Source organism: Gambusia affinis, linkage group LG13 (assembly GCF_019740435.1).
Source record: "Gambusia affinis linkage group LG13, SWU_Gaff_1.0, whole genome shotgun sequence".
Lineage (NCBI taxonomy): Eukaryota > Metazoa > Chordata > Actinopteri > Cyprinodontiformes > Poeciliidae > Gambusia > Gambusia affinis.
Window position 1 is genome coordinate 25,324,094 of NC_057880.1, and position 26,950 is coordinate 25,351,043.

Genomic DNA, 26,950 nt, shown 5'->3' on the forward strand with positions numbered 1-26,950 from the left:
AGACTCCTTGTGCTCCTCGTCGCCGCCCCCGTGCGGCCCCAGAGACTCCTTGTGCTCCTCGTCGCCGCCCCCGTGCGGCCCCAGAGACTCCTTGTGCTCCGCGTCGCCGCCCCCGTGCGGCTCTAGAGACTCCTCGGCGCCGCGGACGGCCGCCGGACAGCCTCCGTGGTTCCCGCCTCCTGCGCCGCGGACGGCCGCCGGACAGCCTCCGTGGTTCCCGCCTCCTGCGCCGCGACGCCGCCGGACAGCCTCCGTGGTTCCCGCCTCCTGCGCCGACGGCCGCGGACAGCCTCCGTGGTTCCGCCTCCTGCGCCGCGGACGGCCGCCGGACAGCCTCCGTGGTTCCCGCCTCCTGCGCCGCGGACGGCCGCCGGACAGCCTCCGTGGTTCCCGCCTCCTGCGCCGCGGACGGCCGCCGGACAGCCTCCGTGGCTCCCGCTTCCTGCGCCGAGGTCGGCCCCCTGACCTCCTCCGTGGTTCCCGCCTTCCCGTGTTTCCGCCCACCCAGTTGGGTTTGGTTGGTTTTGTTTTTGGACTCTAGACCCTCGTGTCTCCGCCTATTTACTAGGTTGTTTTTTGTTGATTATGGACTTTGGACCCCCCATCCAGCTCCCCTCCGCCCACCCTCGTTGGGTTTCCCGTTTTTGGGCGTCTGGGAGCCGCCCGTTAAGGGGGGGGTACTGTTGTGTTCTGTGTTTTTCTGTGTATTTATTTCTAGTTTTCTTGTGTGTCTGAGTCTCTGTGTTGTCCTGTCTCCCCGTGATTAGTTCCCAGGTGTGTCTCGTTCCCTGATTACCTCTTGTGTATTTAGTGTCACCTGTGTGTGTCTGTCTTCGTCGGGTCCTACGTCAGTGTACGTCTTGCTACGTCTACGTCAGTCTGTGTATGTCTAGTCCTCGTATCGCCTGTTGCTACCTGTAGTGAGCTTCAGTCTTCCGCTCAGCAGTGCTGCCAGGTCTGTGGACTGTTTTCTGTTTATTTATCATTCATTAAAACTCCTCATCAACACCTCATCTGGGTCTACTGCGTTGCCTCACCGCCACCAACACACCGCTTCATGACAATCTGAACAAAATGGATTTCAAAAATGAAACTCTGAAAAACTTCTCAATCAAAATATAATTCTTGAGTCATAACATTTAATTTACGCAGTTCCATATATTTTCAGATACATTTTTGAATTTAAAAAAAAATTAATAAAAAATGAGCAAACTGCATAAATTTGTACAAGATTTTATGCAAAAATTTAGTTTTTTGATTGAGAAGGTTTTCAAATTTAAATTTTTGGAACATGTTCTTTGCTTGTGATAATGTTGGAACTAATTTCCCTCCATAAATGACGGAAATAAATAAACTTCTTGATGATTTCCTGGTTTACAGAAATGCAGCTGTAGGCGGTAATGAATGCTGCGATGTGATTGGCCAATAATGTGCACTGTGTGTAATCCAACAGGACGGTTGAGCGAATCACATGCATCTGGAAGTTTCAACATTTTCCAACATCTGCAGCTTTAAGAGCTGTTTACACTGCAAAAACACAAAATCTTCTAAAATATTTTTAGTCTAATTTCCAGCACAAATGTTTTAGTACAATTGAAATAAAGCAAATCTAAAGCTTGTTTGAAAAATAGTTTTATTTATTCCAATCAGAGCCAGGAGGCTGGTCTTAACGCTGTCAATCAATTTCGTGTACACGCCGCTAAATGTTTTATTAGCAGAGAAACAACTCACTGTCATAGGAAAACTGTTTATAAGCCATCATCGATGTAAACCTTTAGCACTCACTGCTAGCTGCAGCGATTGACAGCGGTAAGACCCGCCTCCTGGCTCTGATTGGTTCAATAAATTTAATTGAATATTGAGTACACATTAAAAAGTACTGGTTCCTCCGGCAGGTTTTTTAGCTTATAGTGTCCGTATTGGTTCCGATATTGAAAAAGATTCTATATTGGTTATTGGTGACTGTTCCTGATCAATAAGGGCAGATCTATTCGGTCTAATTCTATGCTTTATTATTTATTTTACATTATGTTGAGAATTTCTAATCGCTCTTTATGAACCGTTTGAAATAATGTTTCAGTTTATTTCCAACATGTCCCCTGAATTTCTTTATAATTTATTTTACATTGGCTGTTCTACTCCTAACTGCACTGACTGAACAAAAATAAAATATTTTTACATTTGACCAAGTTTCTGCAGCTACTGGTGCATTTAAGTTACCAAATAAATGTGTAATTCAGTACATAATATATTATTATTATTATTATTATTATTATTTTGTGTTTTTGCAGTGAGCGGCCATGTTTGATGCTGAGCTAGCGTCCTACCTTTAGAGGAGGAGGAGCTGCCATGGCGCTTGTTTAAAGCCCGCAGGCCTTGCAGGGGAATGTCGCCGCCCTCCAGGATGCTCTTGTAAACGTGTCGGTCGCATTCTGGAGCGGCGGGGTCGCCGGACGACGACCCCCCGTCCTTCTCCACCTCGTTGTGTCCAGACTTGCTAGAGGAGCTGCGCCGCAAACCAGAGAGAAAGAAGTTAATCAAACACAGCCGGGCTGCTTTGATATTATTTATTTATTTCAGAGATTTATGGAGAGAAATTTGTTCCAATATTGTTGAAGGCGAGGAGCATATTTCAAAACATTTTAATATAAAAAAAAATGAATTTCAAAAATTAAACTAAGTCAAACTCCCATTTTGAGTGTAATTTACATTATGTTGAATTAAGCTGAACATGCATTTATGTAGTTTGTTATTTTTGATATGTTTTGTAAATTACTTCCTTTGTGAGTTTTATTTTTGCAAATTTTTAATAGTTTTTGAAAATGTACTTTTTGGATTTTATTTTAAAAAAATGGAAAAGTTTAAAAACTAAAATGAGCAAAATTACCTTTGCAATTAAACATTTTCCAGATTTATTTAGTTTTAATCACTTTCTCAGATTTTATTTGTGCGAATTTATTCATGTATTTTTAAATTTTTTAAAATTAATTTAAAAAATATTTTATTGTTTCATAAAAGTTGAAGCAAAAATAACTTTTTTTATTTTTTCCTATTTAAATTTTACTTTTTTCAAAACAGAAAAATAAATAGAAAAACATAAATGAGCAGTTTACTATTTTTCCAGATTTAATTTAATTTATTACTTTTTTAGATGTTATTTTTGCTAATTGAAATATTGAAATCCGTAAACTAGCAAACTGCATAATTATGTACACATTGAAAATGGATCTTAGATCATATTTGTTTGATTGAGAAGTTTTAAAATTTTTTTCAAATGCATTTTTGTCACATTTTAATTTTTTAAACATGTTCCATGGTTGCAATAATATTGGAACTAATTTCCCTCCATAGTTTATTACCTAAAAACAAAAAAAAAGAACGAAACATCAGAGAAGCGGTAATGCTCCGTCATATGGGCCTCATTAAGGGGATTGTGGGTAAGTATGTGAAATGCTTGTGGGATGTGATGTAATTAGAGCGGGAAAAAGCCCAACGTGGGATCCAGAGCGAAGGCAGAGAGGAGATTTCTCTGCGTTGGGAACGATTTCTATAAATATTGCCTCCACATTCCCGTCTGATGCATCAGCAGCACCTGCGTCGCACCCAGGAGCTGCTCACTCTGTCCTCATTCTGGCGAAAAGCTGCGACAGAGAAGCGTTTTTAAGGCGCTGAGCAGCAGGAGGCTCCTTCGTAGGTGGAAGGGGAAATATTCCCAGCGCTGGCATGGCGTCTGGGTGTGCAACAGGAATTCACGTAAATGTTTCTGTGGCTGATTTACGATGAGATTTAAAATAATCTGCTGAGAAGCTTCTAGTAAATGCAAACGCTGAGCGGCGCATGTTCTGCGCTTCCATGCTGCACATCCCTGCAGGTTCAGACTGGGTGGGATGTATTTATGACTCCTGATGATTTCTGTCATCATTAGACTCCAAAACACACAAACCTCCAGTTTACAACCTTTCCTGATCACTTTTCATTAAACTTAACGGTAAAAAATGTCAGATTTGTTCTGTTTTTGCTCTTTTATCAAATCTAAACATTTAAGATCAATCAACACTTCAAAAACACAAAACTTTACCAAGTGATATTCGGTCTAGTTTCTACTGCAAATATAATATTATACTTTAAAAAAGACAAAACTAATTTATAAGTGAATTTTCAGCAGGAAAATAAAATTAGTTTTGTCTTATATAACGTGTATTAAGAAACAAAATAAAAGTACTATTTTGTTTTTGCAGTGTACTGTTTCCACTCTTCTTTGCTGATTGTTTTATTCATTCAGTGGTTTTGAGCTAAAATGGCCTGTTCCATACTTTGACTAGGCCACTTCTGAATTTTCATGAAATCATTCAAAGTCAAACTTATTGGTGTGTTTTGGATTCTCGTCCAAAGCTAAAAAATGAAATTAATTATTTCTTGAAGCGCCAAAATGAGCCCAGACCATAATACTTCCACCACCATGTTGGACTGCTAGTGTGATGCTCTATTTACACTGCAAAAAACTGCAAAAAAAATCTACATTTTCTGTTTTCTAGAACCTGTTTGACAACATGAAGTAGGCTAAAAAACCTTTGCATACATAAAAACAGGAAATCCATTTAGTTTCTAGTCAAAATATCTAATCAGACTTAAAAAATAAGACAAAATTAACTTTAAAGTAGCTTCTCAGTGAGAAACAAGAGCTTATTTTAAGTCAATAATTCTTTAATGTTAGTTAAAACAGTTAAAACAAGACATTTTCTTCCACTTTTTATGAATGTTCAAGAATCATTTACTTAATATAAACTCTAATATTTTGCTAAAAAGTTACTTTTAAGTTAGTTTTGTTTCATTTAAGGAGTAGTAAGCTATTTACAGTAAAAACTAGACAAAAATACTTGTAAGATTTTGTGCTTTTATGCCAAACGTCACAGTTTTTTTCAGGAAATGTGAGCCTGTGGCCTACTTCATGTTGTCAGACAGGTTCTAGTAAACAGAAAATGTTTATTTTTGTAAACGTGTGACAGTTTTATATCTTTTATATCCGTTCTGCTGCATCATGATGACAGAACAAACGAGTCGGGATCATTCCAGCCTCTAAGTGTCCGTTTCCTTTCTGAAAAGTGTCAGATCCAACAGCCATGTCTGAGCTCTGCTGAGGCAGGAAAACAGAGAAGCAACCATAAATTTGCCCCTCAGAGGGAAGTCGGTTTATGAGCAAAGCTTTCCGCTGCGAACATTTTGAGTGGCTAAACTTGCATCGGTCTTTAATCAGGGATTGCTTCCTTTCCAGCTCTCAAACGACAGACGTATCAATGGAGCAAAAAGCTGGTTTGGGGTTTATTTTAGACGCGCTCGCCCCCCGCCGCCCCCTCCTGGTGACATAATGACTGCAGCAGATGGAAAGCAGAAACGAAGGTTTATTTTCTCTAGACAGTTACCGTGCCGCAGCCCGAATTCCTGGCATTTTATTGCAGGACACAGAAATAGACGCTGTCAGTCTCCATCAAACACAAAGACACGATAAAACGCAGCTTTTGATCAGAGCGGAGCTGCAACTAATGGTTATTCCAGTTATCAATTAATCTATTGATTACTCTGATTAGTCGGATAAATAAACATCCCACATTCTGCAGATTTTTAAGCATTTTTATTATACGCAAATAAACTTTTTTCCTTCTTTTATACTTATTTTAACATGAATTGCTAATTGGGACTCAAACAAATAACTTATTTCCTGCTTTTCTTGCTTAAAATGCAAAAAAATGACAGTAATTTTTTGGATTAACAGAAAACACTGTAGAAACACAAAATTTTAAAAAGTATTTATGTCTAGTTGCTTGTGCAAGTATGTTTTTACACTTGAAATAAGACAAAACTAACTTAAAAGTAACTTTACAGGAAGATATTGGAGTTTTTTTTAAGATAATAATTCTTTAATATTGATGGAAAAGAAGATTAATTCACTTAAAACGCGCTTCTATATCTTCCTGAAAAGTTACTTCTAAGTTAGTTATGCCCTGTTTAAAGTCTAATAAGATACTAGCACTTTAAACTACAGCAGCAGCAAAATATTTGGGTAGAAAAGGTGATTTTCTACCCAAGAAAGGGTAAAAAATCACCCTTTTTTTATTATTGTTACATAATTTGAACCAGGTGAAGCTGAAATGCCACTTGCGGAGTTCTGGGTTGAACAGACAAAGACAGGTTTCATTTATCTTAAATGGAAAATATGTAATTTTTTGGGTTAGTTGCTGCTCTGATTGTGTTGTTCTTTAACCAAATTGCCTTTTTTAAGTCTGATTACTCCAGTTGCCGATTAATCGATCTCTAAATATGTTGATTAATCGCTCATGCTTCATGATCCGGTTGTTCAGCACATCCAGGCGGAGATAACAGTTTTTAAGTTATGCAGCAGCTGGGAGAGTTCCCTTTATCCCAGTGACATCCAGGTTCCTGTCTTTAAATAAACTCCCCCCCGATAGGAGCCATATCTACAACCTGAAGGGAAAACAACACAAAATGCAACCAGGGGACACTCTGTTCTGCTGGCTTTTTGCCTCTTTAACAGTAAACTGCCGTTCATCCATTTCATAATCACATTAAATCTGCAAGTATGAGGCGAGATTTTAAAGCTGGAGAGCTGGGAAAGGAAGAAGCGTTGACTTACTACTGCTGCAGGTCGGAGGCTGTTTCCAGAGGGCTGAAGGAGGGGGCACTCTGCAACAAACCAAACAAAGAAGTCATTGATAGATCCACAGGAAGATCTCCTCCCGCTGAAACACAGGCAGCAGCCTCCAGTCAGGCCAGATTCTGCCCTCCGTTCCTCTCGGTCGGCCGTGTGTTTCTGCGTCGAGCGTTTCCGAGCGTCTCTCGGCATGGACGGGGTAGGGGGGGCAAGCGTGTGTTTTGGCCTGCATGCAAGTTGGGAGAAAACAAGCGGCAGAAAGGAGAGTGGAAGGGAAGGGAGGGCTGGGCGTGCGTCGGTCAGGGGGCGCCATGCGGGGAGGGGAGGCTGTCACGGGCTCAGCCTATAAGCTGCTGTCTCCCACTGAAGCCACTTCTTTTGTCTGACTGAGTCGCTCTCATTACCAGTGGAGCAGACGGGGGCAATTAACCAGCTGGTGGGGCAAAGAGGCCGAATTACACGTATCAACACAGACACAGGAGCTCACCGATATGGAAAAGATATGAGGGCTGAAACGATTAATCGTAAAAACCACGATTAATCGATCAATGAAATGGCTCTCGACTAATTTAGTAATCAACTAATCAATAACTGGAACATACAAACACAAAAATAGGCAAGTTATTAATATAACAACACAGTCAGAGCAGTAATTAACCCAAAACGGTGCAAACTAAAAACATAGTTTGCACTAACTGGGTTGGGCTGAAGAGATTAATTGGATAAATCGCAATTAATCAAATGAAATGGGTCTCGACTAATTTAGCAACCGATTAAACAGACTCAAAATTGGACAAATTACTGAAAAAACAACACAGTCAGAGCAGTAAAGATTTGTGGATTAAGCTTTAATGTGGATGGGCTGAAAAGATTAATCGGATTAATTGCGACTAACCAAGTATTGAAGAAGTTGGCAGCTAATTTACTTATCGATTAATCATTAACAAGAGTATACATACTCAAAAAAGCCGATTTAACGTAGGAACAACACATTAAACCAAAACTGTATGAAAATATATATACTTGGTGTTAGTGGTGCAAGGAAGCCGAATTAGTCCACTCTTATTAACACAAGAGCGGACTTATATGTAAAACATTTAGGGCTGGAGCAATTAATCGGATTAAGTGCAATTAATCAAATATCAAAATAGACTGATTTAGTAATCGATTAATCACTAAATGGCGCATACAGGCTCAAAACAGGCCATTTTAAACATATTCAAAGCATTATTTAAGCCAAAACTGAGCAAAATATAGATACATTTTTGCATTGGTAGTTGAATTAAACTTATCAGCATGGACACAAGAGCTCACAGATTTATAAAACTTATTCGGGATTAAACAATTAATCGGTTAATCACAACTAATTGATTATTCACATCATTGTCAACTGATTTGCAGATTAGTCGATTTGCAATCGACTAATCGTTAACTGGATCATACAGACTCAAACAAAGGATATTTGGTGGTAAAAAACATACTGAGAGCAGTAATTAAGTCAATATTGTACAAAAAAAGACAACACACTGCAAAAATCTAAAAATTTTACCAAATATTCTTGGTCTAATCTCTAGTAGAAATATGGAAGTAAATTTGAAATGAGACAAAACTAAGTAACTTTTCAGCAAGAAATAGGAGTTTGTTTTAAGTCAATAATCTCTTAATATTGACAGAAATATTAGCTCCACTGGCAAATTATTTCACTTGTAATATGGGAGAAATGTCTTGCTATAAAATAAATAATTGTTTTTATCAATATTAACGAATTATTGACTCAAAACAAGCTCCAATATCTTGTTGAAAATGAGAGAAAACTAAGATATTTGCACTACAAACTAGACAAAAATACTTGGTAAGATGTTGTGTTTTTGCAGTGCACAGAGAAATATTTGAACAAGAAAGAAGAAACAATTTTCTGCATATTTAGGGCTAGGGTTAGTGAGTGGAGTGACATTTAATGGAGATTAATTGGCATTATATAAGGAGAAATAAACCAGATATTTCTGTTGGGGGGTCACTGATGGAGCAGTGCGGCAGCCAGCAGCGTTTTAAAATGTTTTGGAGCTAAGCTAATTTTAGCCCACTGTTTCTGCTGCTTTCCTCTTTTCGGACGTCACAGCAGGTAAAAATAACGAAGCTCTATCAATAAGAGCACAAGTGTTGTTTGCAAATACGATTGCACAATCGCCACCCCCCCTCCCCCCCCCACCCCTCCCATTCCCAACCATCCCAGAGTTGCCAGTTTGGGCAAGTTTCCTCCCAGTAAGACTACTTTTAAATAACAATTTTATAAAGTTGCATGAAACTTTTAATAAAATAAAACCAAAGAGTGAGTCAGTTAGTTGGTTTCACCAATGCAGCTTAGATAGTTGTGCTGTTTTGGATTGAAGTTTAGTGAACTTTGAATATTCTATCAGATGTATCTATTGTCATTGATCAGATGTCTATCACATATTATTGATTTGTTATCCAGCCCCAATATATATTTATATATATGTAACTATTTCTGCTCCTATCAACATGAATTTTATTTACGGTTGAGATTTGGGCGGGTTTGTTTTGGGAGTTGGGTGGGTTTGACATCGTCTTTGGCTGTAAACTGCCAGTCAGACATGGCAACCTGGCCCCAAACCCCCCTGGCAGCCCTGCGGCGCGGCCGAGCCTCCACTTCCCACACCAATGACCAGACAGGGAACATTCTGCGCTGCTCATTTGCCACAACATGCCTCTCCGCCTCGTTGCCGGGGCAGAAGATCATTAATAACCTCGGAGAATAAGAGCCTATCTTTGTAGGAGCCGAACACCAGGCTGGCAGGTCTATAGTCGCGTCTATTTATAAAGCTAAATGTTCCATGGCGACTTGGAGAACACACCGAGGGGTCACCGATTAATCCTCCACGTCTTCCACCCCACCACCTCCACCTCTCTTATCAGGGGGAGTGAGAGAGCGTCCTCTGACACTCCCGGTTATTGGGCTCACACACAAACAGCGTCAGTGGAAAGTAAACAGGAAACAATCATGGAGGGCTTATCTGCAGTGAAGGACTGGAATCTTAATCTGGTTATTTACAAGATGACTGATTAGTGTCAGTTTATGAGGACTTTTCCTCGACCAACGGGGGGAAAATGGATCAGTTTCAGACTAACCCGGCCGTGTTATCACAGCGTCGTGTTACTCTGGGACGTCCTGGGAAAAGATTTAGCGCTGCAAATGGGAGATAATGGTTGGTGACACTATATACATCCTGCTGGGATGGAAACTACTCTGTTTGCTGTTTCATCCCATCCTGCTTCCATTTTCTGCCCAAATCATCCGATCTCTCCTGGTACTTCAAACAAACGGAAACATAAACAATCAGATGATGCACAAAATGCCCCTCGACATCTAATGGTGTTTTATTTTCTGAGGTTTTTATGTAAAACACTGCAAACTAGAACCAAGTATTTTTTTTTCTTCTTTCTAGTGCAAATATCTTGGTACACTTAAAACAAATCTAGCAAGTAGCTTTTCAGTAAGATATACAAGCTTGTTTTACGTTGGTAATTCTTTAACATCGACAAAAAATATTTCACTGCTAGATTATTTCATAACATAGAAAAATGTCTCGTTAGAAGTAAAATAAACGTTTTTATTAATATTACGTAACTATTGACTTTGAAAAAGCTGCTATATGTTGCTGAAAAGTTATTTGTAAGTTAGTCTTGTCTTAGTTTAAGTGTGCTAAGATATAAGTTGAAACTTGATCAAAAATACTTGGTAAGATTTTGTGTTTTTTCAGTGTTATGCAAGACCCTACACTGCAAAAACATAAAGATTTACCAAGTATTTTTGGTCTAGTTTCTAGTGCAAATATGTTATTGCACTAGAAATAAGATTGATTAATTGATTTTATTTAAATGGGACAGTGCATATTAATGAATGTACAATGTTGTTGTAAATATACCAAGTTTAGCTAAATGTTAATTTTCATAAGACAAAACTAACTTCAAGTAACTTTTCAGCAAAAAACAAGAACTTGTTTCAAGTTTTCCTTAAAATCAATGAAAAGGTTCGATTTCCATTGTCAGATTATTTCACTTATAACATGGGAAAATGTCTTGTTCTAAATGAAATAACTGACCAGTGAAACTAGAACTTTTTTCTCAATGTTAAGGAATTACTGACTCAAAAAAAGTTGGTTTTGTCTTATTTCAAGCAAACTAAGATATTTTCACTAAAAATTGGACAAAAATACTTGGTAAAATGTTATATTTTTACAGTGCAGACAGCAGAAAGCATCTAATGTGGGAAAATGTCCAAAACTGTTCATGGTGTAGCTGTCTTACAGAGAGCAAGAGGTTCTGATCCAAACGCAGCAGAAATCTCAAAACAGAAGTTTCTTACAGCAGTTTATTGGAAAATCTTAATGAAAAATAATCTGCTAATCCCAAAGGAAGAGAAATTAAATAAAGTCCTACGGGATTTCTGACTTAAGTTGCTATGGTTACGCATCGTCACAAAATAGCAAAGTACAAAAAGTATTGGCAAAAATTAGTTCAGTTTACCAGCATACAAAACAATTTTTTTTAAAGTTTTTTTTTATTCCAGAAAGAACAAGAAATTACATTTTCATTGCTTGAAATGATTGATTTTTCAGAGAATGTATGTTCACAAATGAGCTAAGCAACCAAGAACTGGATCAGTTTTCAGACAAACCTGCCTACGGATGCAAACTGAGGTATCTAAGGAACACAGGCGACAACAATTCATCAGAACCGCCGCGTTTCCCAACAGCTGCCCCGCGGCTCAGACTGCACTCTGCTGCTTTCACAGTCAAAATAGAGCGGGCCGTTGTAACACGAAGCCCGTTCTTTCCAGAACCTTATTTGTGTTGATGTGTTCTTATGAACACAAACATGCCGTCCCGGTGTGAGGGGAGCTCATACTGCCGCCGCTAAATGCTTAAAGGTAAAGGTTAAGTGTGTAACAGAGGTTAAATGTGAGCGCACAATGAGCTGCCAGGCTTTTAGCGTCGCCCGTTTAGAGTACGTCAGGCGGCGGAGGGCCGCGCTGGGACTGGCTGGCGGCGGGCCTGACGTCAGTGTCCGCGCCGCAGATGGAGTCGCTGTGGCGGCAGCAGGGGGCCACAGTGATCTTCCTGAGCATTGATACGTGTGGAACTCCGGCTCCAGCTGGCTATGTATATCGATGACCCGCCGCTTGACAGGAGCTGTCACTGGATGTATTTTCAGACGCAGCTTTAAACCCCCGATGTGTTATCGTTATTAAAGAGGACCATTACCGGCAATCTGCAGCGCTCTCAATAAAAATAAATGATTTTTTTCCTAAAAGAATTCAGACGAATCCAGTCTTCAAGTTGAACTGCAAACGTCTTGAAGCTGATCAAAATGCCAAGAAGTTTTTAACTAATAAAAGCTTATATTGCAAAAATGTTAAGTTTTGCAATACTTTACTTAAAACTGTTTCAACTTGGGTTGAGTTCCGCGGACAAAAGGTGCACCAACTACAGGTTTCTGGCCGATAACTGATCTTTAAAGGGAATTTATTATGCGAAATTCAAATTTTGCACATTTTTATACTCCCACTTGAGTCTCAACTGCTTCTGAAAACACCCAACCATTTTTTGGCAATAAGTTCATGTTTTTTGGTGTCTGGAAAATAAGCCGTTTCAAAAACCTTCTGAATGTAATGTCACCTAGCAACCCAAGCTGAGTTCCAGCACATTTGATCAGCTGGTTTTATTGCTGTGTGGGCTGAACAATGGCTGCTGGAAAAGACAAGTGTTTTGTTGTTGACTTGCCATTCAGAAACCACTTGCTGCATTCTTGATGGTTGTAGAGAAGGCTGCACTTCAGCTTTTCAAAGATGTACGGTTGTATAATTGCACATCGTTGAGTCAGAGTGTTTTTGAAATGACTCATTTTCACCAAAAAAACATGATCGTTGCCACCAAATCGTTCTCTTCCACCTCCATCCTGAACTAGTACCGTCTGAAGAAATGCACCACTCCCAACCAAAAACAACCAATCAGAGCCAGGAAACGGCTCTTAGAGCTGTCAATCATTCACACGTACTCGCTGCTAAATGTGCTAATGGCGGAGTAACAACTTACAGTTATGTAAAAACCATTTATCCCCTGTCATCAGTGGCCATGCTAACTATCCTTAGCATTCACTGCTAGCCCGACTGTAGCAGAGAAGGTGATTGACAACGCTAAGACCCGCCTCCTGGTTCTGATTGGTTGTTTCTAGTTAGCAATGGGAGAACTAGAAGAAGGCAGAAGAGATACATTATCTGTCTCATACCGTCTTTACATGGTGACAGTTTCAACAAATATGTAAAGAAATACACAAGTTACAAACTACAGCTTTAACTAGAGGGATTTTTGAAAGAATTGCCAGAATGTACGGCATCATCAGCTCTTCATAATACCAGAGCATTTCAAATCAACAGCCAGGAAACAGAAAATGAATCATCAACCAGTTCAACACACAAATGATTCAGCACATATAAAAATGCATCTCCTTCTCCTTCGCTAATACCAGACGACTCCTGATTTGTCAATCAAGCCGCAATGAGCCATGGTGTCTGGCTGGGCCTTAAGGTCAAATGCTGCACATACCAGTTGCAGCTTTAGAAGTGGCTTTAACATTAAACAGGAGCCAGTCATCAAGCCGAGCTCACGTGGCACCCGTCCAGACAGAAACAGAGTCCGGCAGCTGCCACCGGCACTGAGCCTCCTGGACCTCCTGCTAACCTCTAACTGCAGCGTCTGGACGGCGCAGAAACACGAAGCCAGTGGTGCCGCCTCACCGGATCCGGGGCGGGTTGGGAAATCAACATCTGTTTCTGGGCAGCAAGTACCACTTCTGTCCTGAGGCTCGCATGTGTCACGGCTCTGATTCAGACCTGCGCCATACGGATATTTTGGTAAATATAACAGGCCGGATTACCCTGGAGCCTGTTGCTTGTTGGGACTACAAGAGAGAAGAGACTTCTGGGTGAATCATCTGATCCAGACCTCATGCTCAGAAAACACTGCAGGCCAAAAGATGAGGAGCAAAATCCGAGTTTCACAAAGAAATTATTGGTGTAACTGAATAAACATGAATATTTTGCAAGAGTCACTTAATAGAATATGGTTTTACTATAACATCACAGAAACTAGAGAAACCTTTTGAAAAAAAAATTCTTTTAGGAGTAATTTTGGTTTTACTTCAGTAATTTTATTTTGAAGTATCACTACTATTGATTAAATGTTTTGGATCTTCTACCCTTTGTGAGTAACTTCACTTCATGGAGAGCCCAACTGTCTTTAAAAACATTCACCAGAGACACACCCGTAGTTTTTCTGAAAGTTTCACAAATTTTATACTGGAAGAAACTGATTTGGAAAATTTTTTCTTTTGTCTGATTTCTGAATCTATATTCTAATAATCAATTTAAAAGTACTTTACCTATATTTCAGTCCCCACAAATGAGTCTGTTGCCTCCATGTTTAATTTGTAACAGGAAGTTATGGTTGTTTTGAAACAATCTGATTGGCTAACATATGTATTACCAGCGCTACACTGCCCTCTACAGGCAAGGCATATTTAAAACGGATTTGTGCAGGTTCTTGCTAGGCTAGGTTAGCGGAATCAACTAAGCCACTCATTCTTTGGTTACCTAGCAACTCACCCATTCTTTGGTTACCTAGCAACCCCCTGTTGAGTAACCTGTAAGTTTTAGGTTTTGCCACATAACTGCTTAAAAATAAACAATAGTAGCAAGGAGTGAAAGCTGCAGATAAATCAGGAAAGGCCGCTCCGCCAGTCTGGTAGTTCAGACATTTAAAACTACAAACTTATCAATAATGTTGATATTGATTGGTATGAAACGCTTATATCATCCAGCCCCAATGAAACCTTTCTTAAACCCATGTGGATATATATATATATATATAAAAAAAAAATAATAATATAAATATAAATATATAAAAATATATAAAAAATATATATAATATATATATATATATATATATACATATATATATATATATATATATATATATATATATATATATATATATATATATATATATATATATATACATATATATATATATAACAGTGTAGGTCTTGTACAGAAAATAGCTGAAAATTCAAGAAAACAATACATTTTATGACTGATAATCAGTATTTAGCCTCAATGACCCATACGATCAGACACTCAGATGATCACAGTGGGGGTGGGAGAGGAAACAAGCAGACCTCACAGACAGTTTGTTTAGACGTTCAACATGGATGTTACATGACATGCAGCACGTGACGATATGCTGTCGTCGTGAGAACAGCGACCACTTACCGCTTTGTCAAACTCCATCTCTGAAAAGAATTTATACCAAGGCTCATTCTCTAAATCTACATCTTCTGGACTTACATCCTGAGTAAAGGGGCATGGCGACAGGAGGAGAAAGACAAAGAGAAGACAGTTCAGACAGTACAGCTTATGCACACCAAGGCAAAGAGCCAATCACAGGAAAGCAGATGTGATTTATGAAATGACTCTTCCTGAAACATTTTCAATAAAATGCTGTTTTAGTTCCTTGTGAAAAGTGATGCAACAGCAGCTGATAAACGTCACAAAGCTGAAAACAGAAACCAGGCGAAACCAAATCCGCCTCTTACTCTAATTAGTTTGTGACATCCAATCTGTCCTCTTCACACCACAACTTCCAGCCCAGCAACTGTCCAGCCTTTCATGTCGACTACAATATGAGAAATTCAGAGGATTTCAGACTTTCTGCTGCTTTCAATTTAACAGCTGCTGCCTTTTACTTCATATTTCATTGGATGTGAAGCTGATATCTCAGATCAAACCACAAAATAAAATCCTGGTTTTGATGCTGCATTAGCCGAAGGACATTTGCATGAAGTGCCATGCAGAAAATATTCATATTCCTGAAATTAAAAACCATAAACTTTAATGTAAGTTTTGGGGAATTTTATGAGATAGACCAGAGGTATTCAGTGGCACCGACTAACTCCCTCGCTCTTTGGTTACCTAGCAACTCGCACACTCTTTTGGCTGCCTAGCAACCATAAAACCATTAAGTAACTTGTGCAGGAGCAGTTTCAGGTTTCAATTTGGAGTGAAAACTGGATAAAACAGGAAAAGTAACCACTAGTTTGTCTGTAGTACAGATACATAAAACAAAAAATTATCAATAATTATGGATATTGACTGAAATGAAACGGTTAAAGTATGTAGTGTTTTACAATAAATGAGGCTTAGTACAACATAAAACATGCATTTTTACTTACTACAGACTCAATAGAAATGATTCACAACTTCTTTATTTCATGTTTTTATTTTAAACAGAAGTTGACGGCCTAATAAAGCTACAGCTATGAACATATTGATCATTTTGACATAATGATCAGGGTTTTCTCACCGAATTCTTGCGTTTCAGACTGAAATATGTAATTTTGGATCCCCTTTAATTTGTATTTAAAAACATAAATTTGAATAAAAAGAGTAATTTAAATCTGTTTAGTTAATCTGAAGTCTCACAACCCCCCAGCAGTACTTCCACAACATGAAGTGAAGTATTGAAGAGGTATGAATTACCTTATTTATACTTTATACATACAGTTATGTATTACTGTATCTCAGATAAAATCCCATTGAAATACATTGAAGTTTGTAGTTTTACAGAAAGAAAGAATGAAACTTTCTGCAAGGCTCTCTGGGTTTAAAGAAACAGAGTAAAATCAGTGAACCAAACATGAAGAATGAATGACTGAGTTCATTATTTTACTGGTGAACTGGAGCAAACTGCAATGGGCAAAATGGTTGGCACTGGGATCAGGCCAGATCTGAACCAGCTGGCAGTAATTACATGAGTACATCTCTGCTCTGTCACAATAAAGCATCTTTTCTAAATACCAGAGTGGAAAATGATTACATAAAGACCACAAGCTTGCCAAGGACACGAAATATTTAATTCACCGCAGACTATGTGAACGTAGAGTTTTTATTTTAACATTATTATAGATGTTAGTTTGTCAAAACTGGTTTATTTATTCTTCAAACTCATTTTGTTTAGTCAAAAATCTTTTTTTATCTCCTGACATCTTATTGTGACATAAGTTACATTACGCTGCTCTTGGCAGTTGGTGGTTACCGTAGCAACCAGTAACTGTCAGCTCCTCCCCCGTTTGTATCTGTGGGATCATTAGGATCAGCTCTGTTTTCTTTACCAGTATTATATTCTTAACATTTATTTTAGCCAAATCTACAGATACAAATAAACATGGTTTCATGTGTAATTACTTCATGTTTTAGAATAAAATAGAATATTCTTTATTAATTTATTAATCCCTAAGCAGAAATTGGGTTGTTGACAGGCTACTCCATCCAAAGTGTTATATATAAGTTAAATACAAATATATCAATTCTATAATACATATGTACATAAGAGTGATATTGTAAGTAACTAAAATTTGATAAAATATCAAATAAATGAATAAATAAATACAAAAAAGCATGCACATTGAAAAATTTACATTTATAAATAAATCTATAGACACGTTGCATGTTATTGTTTACATCCAGGAATTTTGCACACGACGCTGGGGACCATCCGTAGCCGCGCTGCTGCGGTAGAGCAACTCAGTAAACTAAATAAAACCTGGAGGTGTAGGGATTATTAATTTAATTCAGCGCGAAATAACGCTGAAAAACCGTTGAAGAACAACTCATAGCCACTCGTATTCCTCTTTTTTCCTCGCTCTCTGTGTCAACTATGCTACACACAAACTCGTTGCCATAGCAACTGGCTGACAACAACGCCACTAATGTATCAGCATTCAACACCAAAAAACACTGAAACATTTACCACACATAACATTCAGTCCATTACAGTGCTATGGTTTTAGGCTTTATGTTTATGTAGCGTTTATCATTAAATGATTGCTGTGGTAGATTAGCTACTGCTGCTATTAGCTAAGCTAACACCATGGTGGATGATTAGCTAATTTAATCTACTCAACTGATGATTTGTCAGAGTTTCTGTGTGGGTCGCCTTTATTTTATTTTTAACTAAACCAAAACACAGAGTCAAGCTAGCACAACTGACCTACTTCCCTCTCCCTCATTATTTTTCTTTAACTGAAATATCTTCAATAACTCTTTGAAGAATCTGAATTAATGAGCTACAAAAACATTTAATTTCCCTTTGGGACTAATACAGTATATTTGAATTTGAATTTTCCTGACCTTGTTATCTAGTTGCCAGAGTGTTGACAATTAGTAGCGAAGTACTGCCTCCCTTTTTCTGGTATATGTCACATATGTCACAATTTAAGATTTAGCACTTCATGTTGAAAACTTGACAGCTAAAACCGATGGCAGCCATTGTGGCTGGCAGCTTTTTGTAACGTCATGTTGCAACGTGTCTGTTTGTTTATGTTTTATACTGCTATAATTAAAGCTTTTGCAACTGTTAACTGTTCACTGAGAGCCATTGATCGGTAGTAGGAGCTGTTTAGATTTATTTATTATATTGTTTTTATTGTACAAGGGCAGAAGATGCTGGGCTGATGTTAACTTAATTTTTTCTTTGTAGGTTTTATGTATTTTTCATACAAAGTAATGCTCCAGTTATTAAATGTTTTTGAATGTTATATGTGTGATTTTATTTTCTATACTAAAAATATATATGTATATTACTTGCTATTTAAGATTAGTTATGCGGATTAATGCAATCACAGTCTGTTGCCGTCGGTAACTGTGGGGCAGAAGCTGCTGGACTGATGTTAATCACCGACTTGATTTGTTTTGTTCTCTCTTTAAATGCAGTAAACCTGAGTGTTGCTAACCGTTAGCAGTGAAGCAGCTCGGATGCAGAGGTGACAGGGGAAGATGATGAAGATGATGAAGGGGAGGACGCAGCTCAGAGGACACAGTGAGAGAGAGAGAGAGATGAAGAGAGAGAGCGTGTTACCGTTCTCTCCAGCTTCAGGACGGAGGATTTCCCCGGCTCGTAGTCGAAGATGCTCCTGGGCTCGGCGCGGTACTTCCTGGTGTCCACCTTCTTTTCCGGCGGCTCCCACTCGCTCCTGCGGAGGAAGGAGAGTCAGAGAGAGAGAGAGACACCGAGAGCCAATCCTTATCCGGCGGTCTCCATGGCAACCGGCGCGGGCTGAGACGATTTCTCATTAAAAAAAACGTGACGTTTCAACACGCCTGCCTCCTCCCTCTAAGGACGACACGGCAGAAAAATCCAATCTGGGCGGTGATTGGATTACGGAGGCGAAGCCGGAGAGAAAACAGTTTTTCCCAACGGACGAAAAACAGAACATTAAACCAGGAACATTCAGAACGAAAAGAATCACCAACTTAATCTCAGGATTCTGACTTAAATTATAGAAATCTGACTTTAATTTCAGAATTCTGACATTTTTCCTCATAATTTCAAATTTAATTTTATAATTCTGAATTTTTCCTAAAATTTATAATTCTGACTATTTCTTTGAATTTGGAGATTTAATCTTAAAATTTTGACTGAAATTTTAGAATTTTGATTCTAACTTTCAAATTTCAACTTAAATTTTAAAACTCTTGACTTTAATTTCGGAATTCTGACTTCTCTGGAGAGTTCTCTGTACAGTTATTCTCAGAATTTAGGTCTTTTATCCCAAAACCAAATCTTGCTGTGGTTTTTGGGTCACCTTGAATCCAACTTTCCACCATCTGAGCCACTTTCTCCCTGAAAACTGACTGAAAATTGTCCAGGATGGTCAGAAACAGCCCAGGAACCAGCAGAAAACTGCAAGTGATTAAACAGCAGCAGAACCTAGCGGTTCTAGTGGATCTACTTTCTGTCTGGTACCAGACCTTCTGGCAGACGGCTTGAGAGACGAGGACCGAGTTGGAACCGGCATCAGTCTCCCTCTGGAGTCCACCAGGTCGTCGCTTTTAGAGCGCGGAACAGTTCTTCCTGAAAACAGATCAAACTGAACAGATTCTCTGGAGAGTTCTCTGAACAGTTCTTCCTGAAAACAGATCAAACTGAACAGATTCTCTGGAGAGTTCTCTGAACAGTTCTTCCTGAAAACAGATCAAACTGAACAGATTCTTTGTCGCTTCAGACGGAGGATCAGAAAACTCACCATCTTCCAGGTAAACATACGGGGTGGGACCATCGTCTGAAAACATAGAAGAAGAAGAAAAAGAAGAAGAAGAAGAAGGAGGAGGAGGAATGTTAAGTTGTTTTTGATAAAACATTTAAATTTGGTCTCATATTAATATTTTCTCTTAATGTTTTATTAAATCGGTTCTTTCATTCAATAATTCTACGACAAGCACCTTAATGAGATTAGAGTTTAGAAACTTTAGTGGATCTAATCTGGATTACAGGGTCAACATTATACATACAGTTTTATTGCATCCACACAGATTTTAAAATTTAAATTAGTTGTCCAGAGAAACATAATGATGATAATAACTTTGGTCAAAAATGCTAAAGAATTTGTGTTTTAAACTCTAAATGTTATTATGTAATATATGAAGAGCATTTTCACAAAGAACAGCATTAATAATGTAAAGAATATTTTTTTTTTTACGTATTTCTTCCTCCTTTGCTCACAAAGTTTGCACTGTTTAAAAATAATTGTCAAATAAAAATTTAACTTTCCACTGGTAATTTGTATTTATTCCTTTTGTGTAAAAAGTTAGATAACTTTCTTTTAAAACCTAAAAACAAAAATGAAAATGCTTTTTTTAAATTTTAAAATCAAACTATTTTAATGAGCTAAGCTGAATAAGCTAATTTGTTTTGAAACAAGTTTTGTTTAGTTGGACAAAATACAACGTTTTAGATCTTTAACCACTGGTTTGTTTCTTTACACACAGATAATTTTAGATTTATAATTTGCGTGAGACAGAGGGACATTTAAACTTATTTGAAAAAGCTTTACTTTTTCATAAGAAGTTTAACAGGTGATCCAATTTTAATAAAATAATATAATCCAAGTAAATATATTAAGTCGTCATGTTAAAGAAACGTAAATAAATTAAGTTTCAGAAACTTAATTTAAGCCATGTAATAAATGAACTCTTTTTTTAAAGTTGGAGGTTCATTCTGTTTTTTCAGTGCAGTTTTCTCTGCAACTTAAAACTGCAGAATTTAAATATTACCGAGTTTCTATATCTGAGGTTGTATTCATTACTTCAACTCTGCATTTATCAGAGAAAATCGACCATAGATTCAGATGTGTGCATCCAATTCTTGTTCTTATGAATCATTAAAGATGCGTGTCGTATAATCCTACCATGAGAAAACCGTTCAAAATAACCAAAAGAAGCCACAAAGCAACAGGAAAGCTGAGGGAATGCAGACATCTTGATTTTAAGCAAGAAATACATTTAAAATCTCTAAATAATTCAAAACACATTAAGGTTTAAGGCTTTTTTAGCTTTCCATTAGGTCCAGCATCACAGGATGGCCCACTCAATCAAAGAGGGTCAAATCAAAGCTTTTTACAGGAAGCATCACTCGGCTAAAACTGGGGTATGAATTAATAATGAGGCATGAAGCTGAGGCAAAGCACTCAGAGCTATAAAAATAACCATATTTTTGTCAAATATTAGTTACAGGAGGGTTAACAATTCATGTCCAGTCCACTTAAACATCATACAAATTTCTCCAAGTTTAAATCTTAGTTTACTCACTAGAAATAAATATGCAAATAAACCACACTGAACTGTGATAAATCTGTACACTGATAATGGAAAGTAAAGAAAATGTTCTGTGGAGCAGCAGCTCTCATCACAGGTCGGGAGCACCACCTAGTGGTCACAACTCAGCACTACAACCAATGAAGAACAATATTTTTGAAACAATTAATAACAAAAAGGAAAATAAGTGAAATAAGGACCAAAAGAGAAAGGTTAGGATCTGTGAAGGCGACAGAAATTTTGAAGGAGTGGAGCATCCTGGCAAACATCCTATCTGTGTTTGTGCTGATTATTTAGAGCCAGTCTGTTAAATAATTACCTAAACAACCAAATGTGGAAAACCTTATAAATGGTGATAAATGTTTAACTGGAGCTTCAGATGGAAACGTCATCATGACTGAAATAATTTAAACAACTAAATGTGATTTTTCTTGTATTATTTCCAATCGCTATACAAGTTTATTGTAATTCTTTAAATATTCTCATAGGAGAAAGTTTGGGGAATAAATGTGTTTATTTACCAAAAAAAAAAACATTTTCTATGGATGAAGTATTAAACAGACCAAAATAACACATACAGGACTGTTGGGGCTACTGTAGACAGAAAAAAACTGGTTGAGTAAATTTCCACCCAAAAAAAAAATTAAGATTAGTCACAGAAATTTTCTAGAAAAATTTGGAAATTTCTGAGTTTTAAAAGTTGAAAATTTGCTAGAAAAAAAAAAAACTACAGTTTTTAGAATAATCTCAGAAATTTTCAAGAAAAAATTTCCATCTCAGAAATTTCTAGTGTTTTTTTCTCAAAATATTTACTTTTTTAAAATTGAAAATTTCAAAGTAAAAAAAACACTTGGACATTTTTTTCCCTTTTGCAAATGTTCAACTTTAGAAACTCACTAATTTCCTAAATTTCTGAGTATTTTCTTGCATTTTTTTTTTTGGCAGAAATTTACTCCTCTTTTTATATTTTCCAATACGTCACCATAGAAAAATATTAAGTTTTAACAAAAACAAAAGTATAAATGTAATATGAACTTTATCTAATTCTGCAAAGAAATGATCTTGATTGTGCAGGCATTACATTTGGGAAGCTCGTTAAAGAGATTTTACTAACTAAAAACGGTTCTTAAAGGAACGGTAACTGTTTATGACCTTTTCAAGAATCAAGGTTTTCAGAGGATGGTGGGAAAATCACAATGATGGAGGAGTAAAACAATAGCGAGGAAAATTTGAGTTAGTCACTGCCGATGTTTTAAAATATTCAACAATGAACTCAAGTTTGTTTTAAATAAATTTAATTTAAATAATAATTTAAATAAATAAATTAAGATATTTATTCTCATTTTGTTGCAACAACAGACTAAAAACACACCAGAACCTGCAGGCTGATTAGTTTTGATGAATTTAAATTCAATATTGTCATTTAGACGTCGCTGTTGTTCATGCTGCAAAGCATCCAAGGTAGATGACGCATGCTAGGTGCTACACAGCTAGCTCAGTCCAGCCAGAGATCAGTGAAAAATATTCAGTCCTTTAAATTTGAACCAGAAATTGAAATACAAGTTAACACATAAACGACAAGCAGAAATGAAGATGAAGAGGACCAAATGGAGGAAGAGGGGAAAGAAAATCTGGTGTTTGTGCGGCTGCAACTCAGGAATGCTAACCGGAGAGGAGAGCAACAAGCTGCAAGTCAAGCTGTTTACGGTAAACATGGATCAAAATATTTTCTCACCTATATTAAAATGGAGAGCTACAAAAAGAGCTAGAGACGGTTCATGTTCACTCTAAACATCCATTTATTGTCTTCACATTTGTTCTGATTCTGCTTTAGCTTCTGCTAAACGGTGTTAGCTCCTGCTTATGGTGCTAGCTGACTGCTGCTAACAATGTTAGCTCCTGCTTAAGGTGTTAGCTCTTTCTTACGGTGTTAGCTTGCTCCTGCTAACAGTGTTAGCTCCTGCTAATATTGTAAACAGTGGAGCAGAAGCTAATCATGTTTGTTTCAGTAAATATCTTATTTATAACAGGATATAAAAGCTTATATTGTTCACATTATCTTTGTATATTTTGTTTATAATCGTGGTTTCACTATAACGTACCAACATGCATTGCGTTTATGAGAAATTTAGTAAAAAATACCCAATTTTTTAAAACGTAATTTGAATTCTTATGTATCACAAACTAAAACACTTCGATTAACAGAAAAATTACAACATTAGCTTATGTTTATTTAAATTTGTACATTTTTGTCCAAATTTAACTGAAATAAAAAAGGCTGGCTAATCCTCCCCCAGCCGCATCAGTTTGAATCAGTTTAATAATTGTTTCCAAATGTGGCTGGAGGCTCTGAGGTTTGGACAAACACCAGAGAAGTTTTTGTTAAAGCGTTTCTGTGTTTCTGCAGACTGGAGGAACCGGAGCTGAAGATGGCTGCAGATTAGTAAAAGCCAATGAGAGTGCGGCTGCCGCCATCGGTACCTGTTGGGGTCATGCGAATGTCAAAGGTCTCGGGGAAAATGTAGGTGGGGCGGTAGGGGTTTTCCTCAAAAGGCTCTGAGCACAGTGAGACAGAGGACATGAGGGACAGAGACACACGCTGGACAGCCACAGGGACACCAAACTGACGACTACGGCTCAGGAAAACGGACTTACCGGGTAATTTATGGATCTGTTTGAACATGGTCTTATACCAGTCCTTGGACTTTTCAGTGTTCTGAAATTAAAATGTGAGAAATTAGAAACAGATCATGTAAAGATTACAATAATAATCAGAACGCACTGCAAAAACAGAAATATTACCAGGTATGTTCTGTAATTTCTAGTGAAAATACATTTGGACACTTTTCGGTTTGTTTTAAGTTAATAAATCTTTAGTATTAATGAAAAAAGTGCTGGTTCCATTATTTGACATATAACTAGGCCTGCCATGAAACATTTTGCGATAGTAAAATGATAATATTGTTTTGTGACCATTTTCAAGTAGTATAATTTTAATAGCATAAGAATACATTGTCAAAGATCAATTAACTTTAAATTGTAATGGAAAATGTTAATTGTAACAGGAAGGCATTTTATGTATCAACAATAAATCAAGAAACAATAGAAACAACAAATGAAACCAATTATGAGAAAAACAATAAATCATGCAAATGGTTTAGACTTAGTTTTAATTTATCTTGTGATTAATTGATTTATTGCAATAAATTATAACAAGACAATTTTTTTTTTGCTAAAAGTGGAACTAGAACTTTTTCATCAATATGAAGGATTTATTAACTTTGAACTATCTAGCTTAAATTGATAAAAATTACTTTAAAGTTAGCTTTCCCCTCCCTTCTCTCTCAAGATGTTTTACACTATAAACCAGACCAAAAATACTTGGTAAGATTTTGTGTTTTTGCAGTGTAGTCATCAATAACAGAAGATTAACTGGTAACCCTGATGGAAATATGTCTGTTTTCCACAGAGGAGTAAAGAAAACGTGGTTTCTGTGAACAGAGCGGTCTTTATTGGTCCAGAGTGAGTAAATCTGTCTTCATCAGACAGGCTGTGGTCGCTCACCCGAACAGGCACAATGGGTTTGCTTATGGGGCCGCGGACGGGGGAGTGCAGCGACAGCCGCTGCCCCGACCCGTCCATGTCGGAGCCTGGACTCACTGAGTCCCTGCTGGGATCGGGGCCTTTGTCTGGGGCCGGCTCTGAAAACAGAACAGGAAAACGTTAAGACGACAGACAAACCATGGACCTCATGCAGATCAGAGACAGTTTCAGCAAACTGTTGGATTCATTTTTTCACATTTTTTCTGTTAATTCTAATGATTTAAGATAATTTTTATAAGCTTATATGGTATCACATTCTGAGCGTTTCGTATCATCCAATACTGATAACTGCTGATCAGGTTTTTTTTGTTTTTAATATCAGTTATTTTTAAGCAAAGTGGAAAAACATTAAACTGCTGCTGTGAATGTTACTCAACAGGTCGTTGCTAGGCAACCAAAGAGTGAGTGAGTTGCTAGGCAACCAAAGAGTGAGTGAGTCAGGTGATTCCGCTCTGTTTAGCTACCAGAATGAAGTTGTCCGTTTTTAAATCTATCAAATGTTTTGTGATATGTTTGTGCTGCGATCGCGTTAAAGATGTTAAGAAAAAAGATCCAGAGGTCATCAGAGGTCATTATCAATATCTTTGAAGCAAAAGTAGCACAAATGTAGCCCAGTTCCTTCGCATCAAATTTGTTTGAGCTGACCTCTGATGACCTCTGGAAACTTTATTTAATGGTATCTTTAAAATGAAAGCGGCACAAACAAAAATTGGTACAAGCGCACTACAAACATTTACCAATTTTGTTGGACTGGACTAATGTTGGGGGGGCTGGTTGACCTTTTAACCTTTAAACTTTCTTTAATATATTCAAAGCAAAAGCAGCACAAACAAAAAAAAAATGCTGCAAAACTGTAGTCAAGTTGATTGACACCAAAAATGTCTGATTTGAAGACATATCAGACTTTTTGAAAAAACTGTATAAAGTCTAGCAAATGATTAATCAATTTCTAATTTGGTGCACCAATTGCAATAAAATTGGTGCTGGTTGACCTTTTATGACCTCCAGAAACATTTAGTTATGCCTTTAAAATTTTTGCTGCACACAAATTTTGCTAGATTTGATGAAAAGGGGGACCAACTTCACCCAGGTAATAAATATCGTTATTGAGCTCATATGTCTATTTATTGAGTAATTCAGCAGGAAAAAGGGCTTCAGGATAGAAAATGTTGCTTATTTTGTTTTTAATTTTCAGTTAAAATGTGATTAATTAATTACAGAACCTGCAACTAAACTAAATATACAACTATAATTTGATGATTGTTGTCACAAGTCCAAACTGTCGCACTGAGGAGAATAAATGAAGCATGACTGCAAAACTTTTTAAATATTTCACAGCTGTGCAGGAGTCTGCATGGCAGTAACTGTTACCATAGGAGTGTGAATGAGGCACATTATGGCGGTTTATTACGGTGGATATGTGGGAAATGTTTCTGTGTTCATGTCGTCCAATATGGACGCTACAATCAGAACGGCGACGCCTCTGTGTGAAAGCAAACAGAACCTCCCAGTTCTGGGCTTTCACATGTCAGGACATCGCAGGAATAATCTCATTTTTCAATCTGATCTTAAATTGGCAAAAACACTCAGGAGATTCCACACTGATTGTTTATAAAACAAAAACCAAGAGGAAACGGAGAAAACAAACAAGCCTTTTAATCTATCGATTATAATCGATTAATCAAATAATTGATTAATTGGATAAGAAAAAGCAGAGATTTTTCATTTCATTTTCATTTTCTACAACTAATTTAGCAATGTATTTCTAAAATTGTATAAAAAGGATTAAATGGTTAACTAAAAAACCTGCAGAATGTGTCAGTTTTTATCCAATTAATCAAATAGTAATCGATTAATCAATTACTAAAGCAATCATTAGCTTCAGCCCTGCACATGTACGTGTGTGCTAACCCAATCTGCGGGGGATTAGAAAAGTCCATCATCATCATCATCAT

The 26,950-nt window shown here is 37.4% G+C and overlaps 1 protein-coding gene across 1 annotated transcript in view; it reads right to left on the reverse strand.

Moving 5' to 3' along the window:
• The window catches only part of LOC122842274 (sorbin and SH3 domain-containing protein 1-like), a 61,013-nt gene that overhangs the window by 25,587 nt on the left and 8,476 nt on the right, over positions 1–26,950 (reverse strand). The window contains exons 8-16 of the mRNA XM_044136000.1: positions 24,957–25,093; positions 24,048–24,108; positions 23,874–23,948; positions 19,826–19,861; positions 19,551–19,653; positions 18,658–18,772; positions 15,015–15,092; positions 6,650–6,699; positions 2,328–2,506 (exon numbers count right to left, since the gene is read on the reverse strand). Of these exons, the coding sequence (XP_043991935.1) occupies positions 2,328–2,506; positions 6,650–6,699; positions 15,015–15,092; positions 18,658–18,772; positions 19,551–19,653; positions 19,826–19,861; positions 23,874–23,948; positions 24,048–24,108; positions 24,957–25,093 (834 nt within the window). The remainder of the gene's footprint in view (positions 1–2,327; positions 2,507–6,649; positions 6,700–15,014; positions 15,093–18,657; positions 18,773–19,550; positions 19,654–19,825; positions 19,862–23,873; positions 23,949–24,047; positions 24,109–24,956; positions 25,094–26,950) is intronic.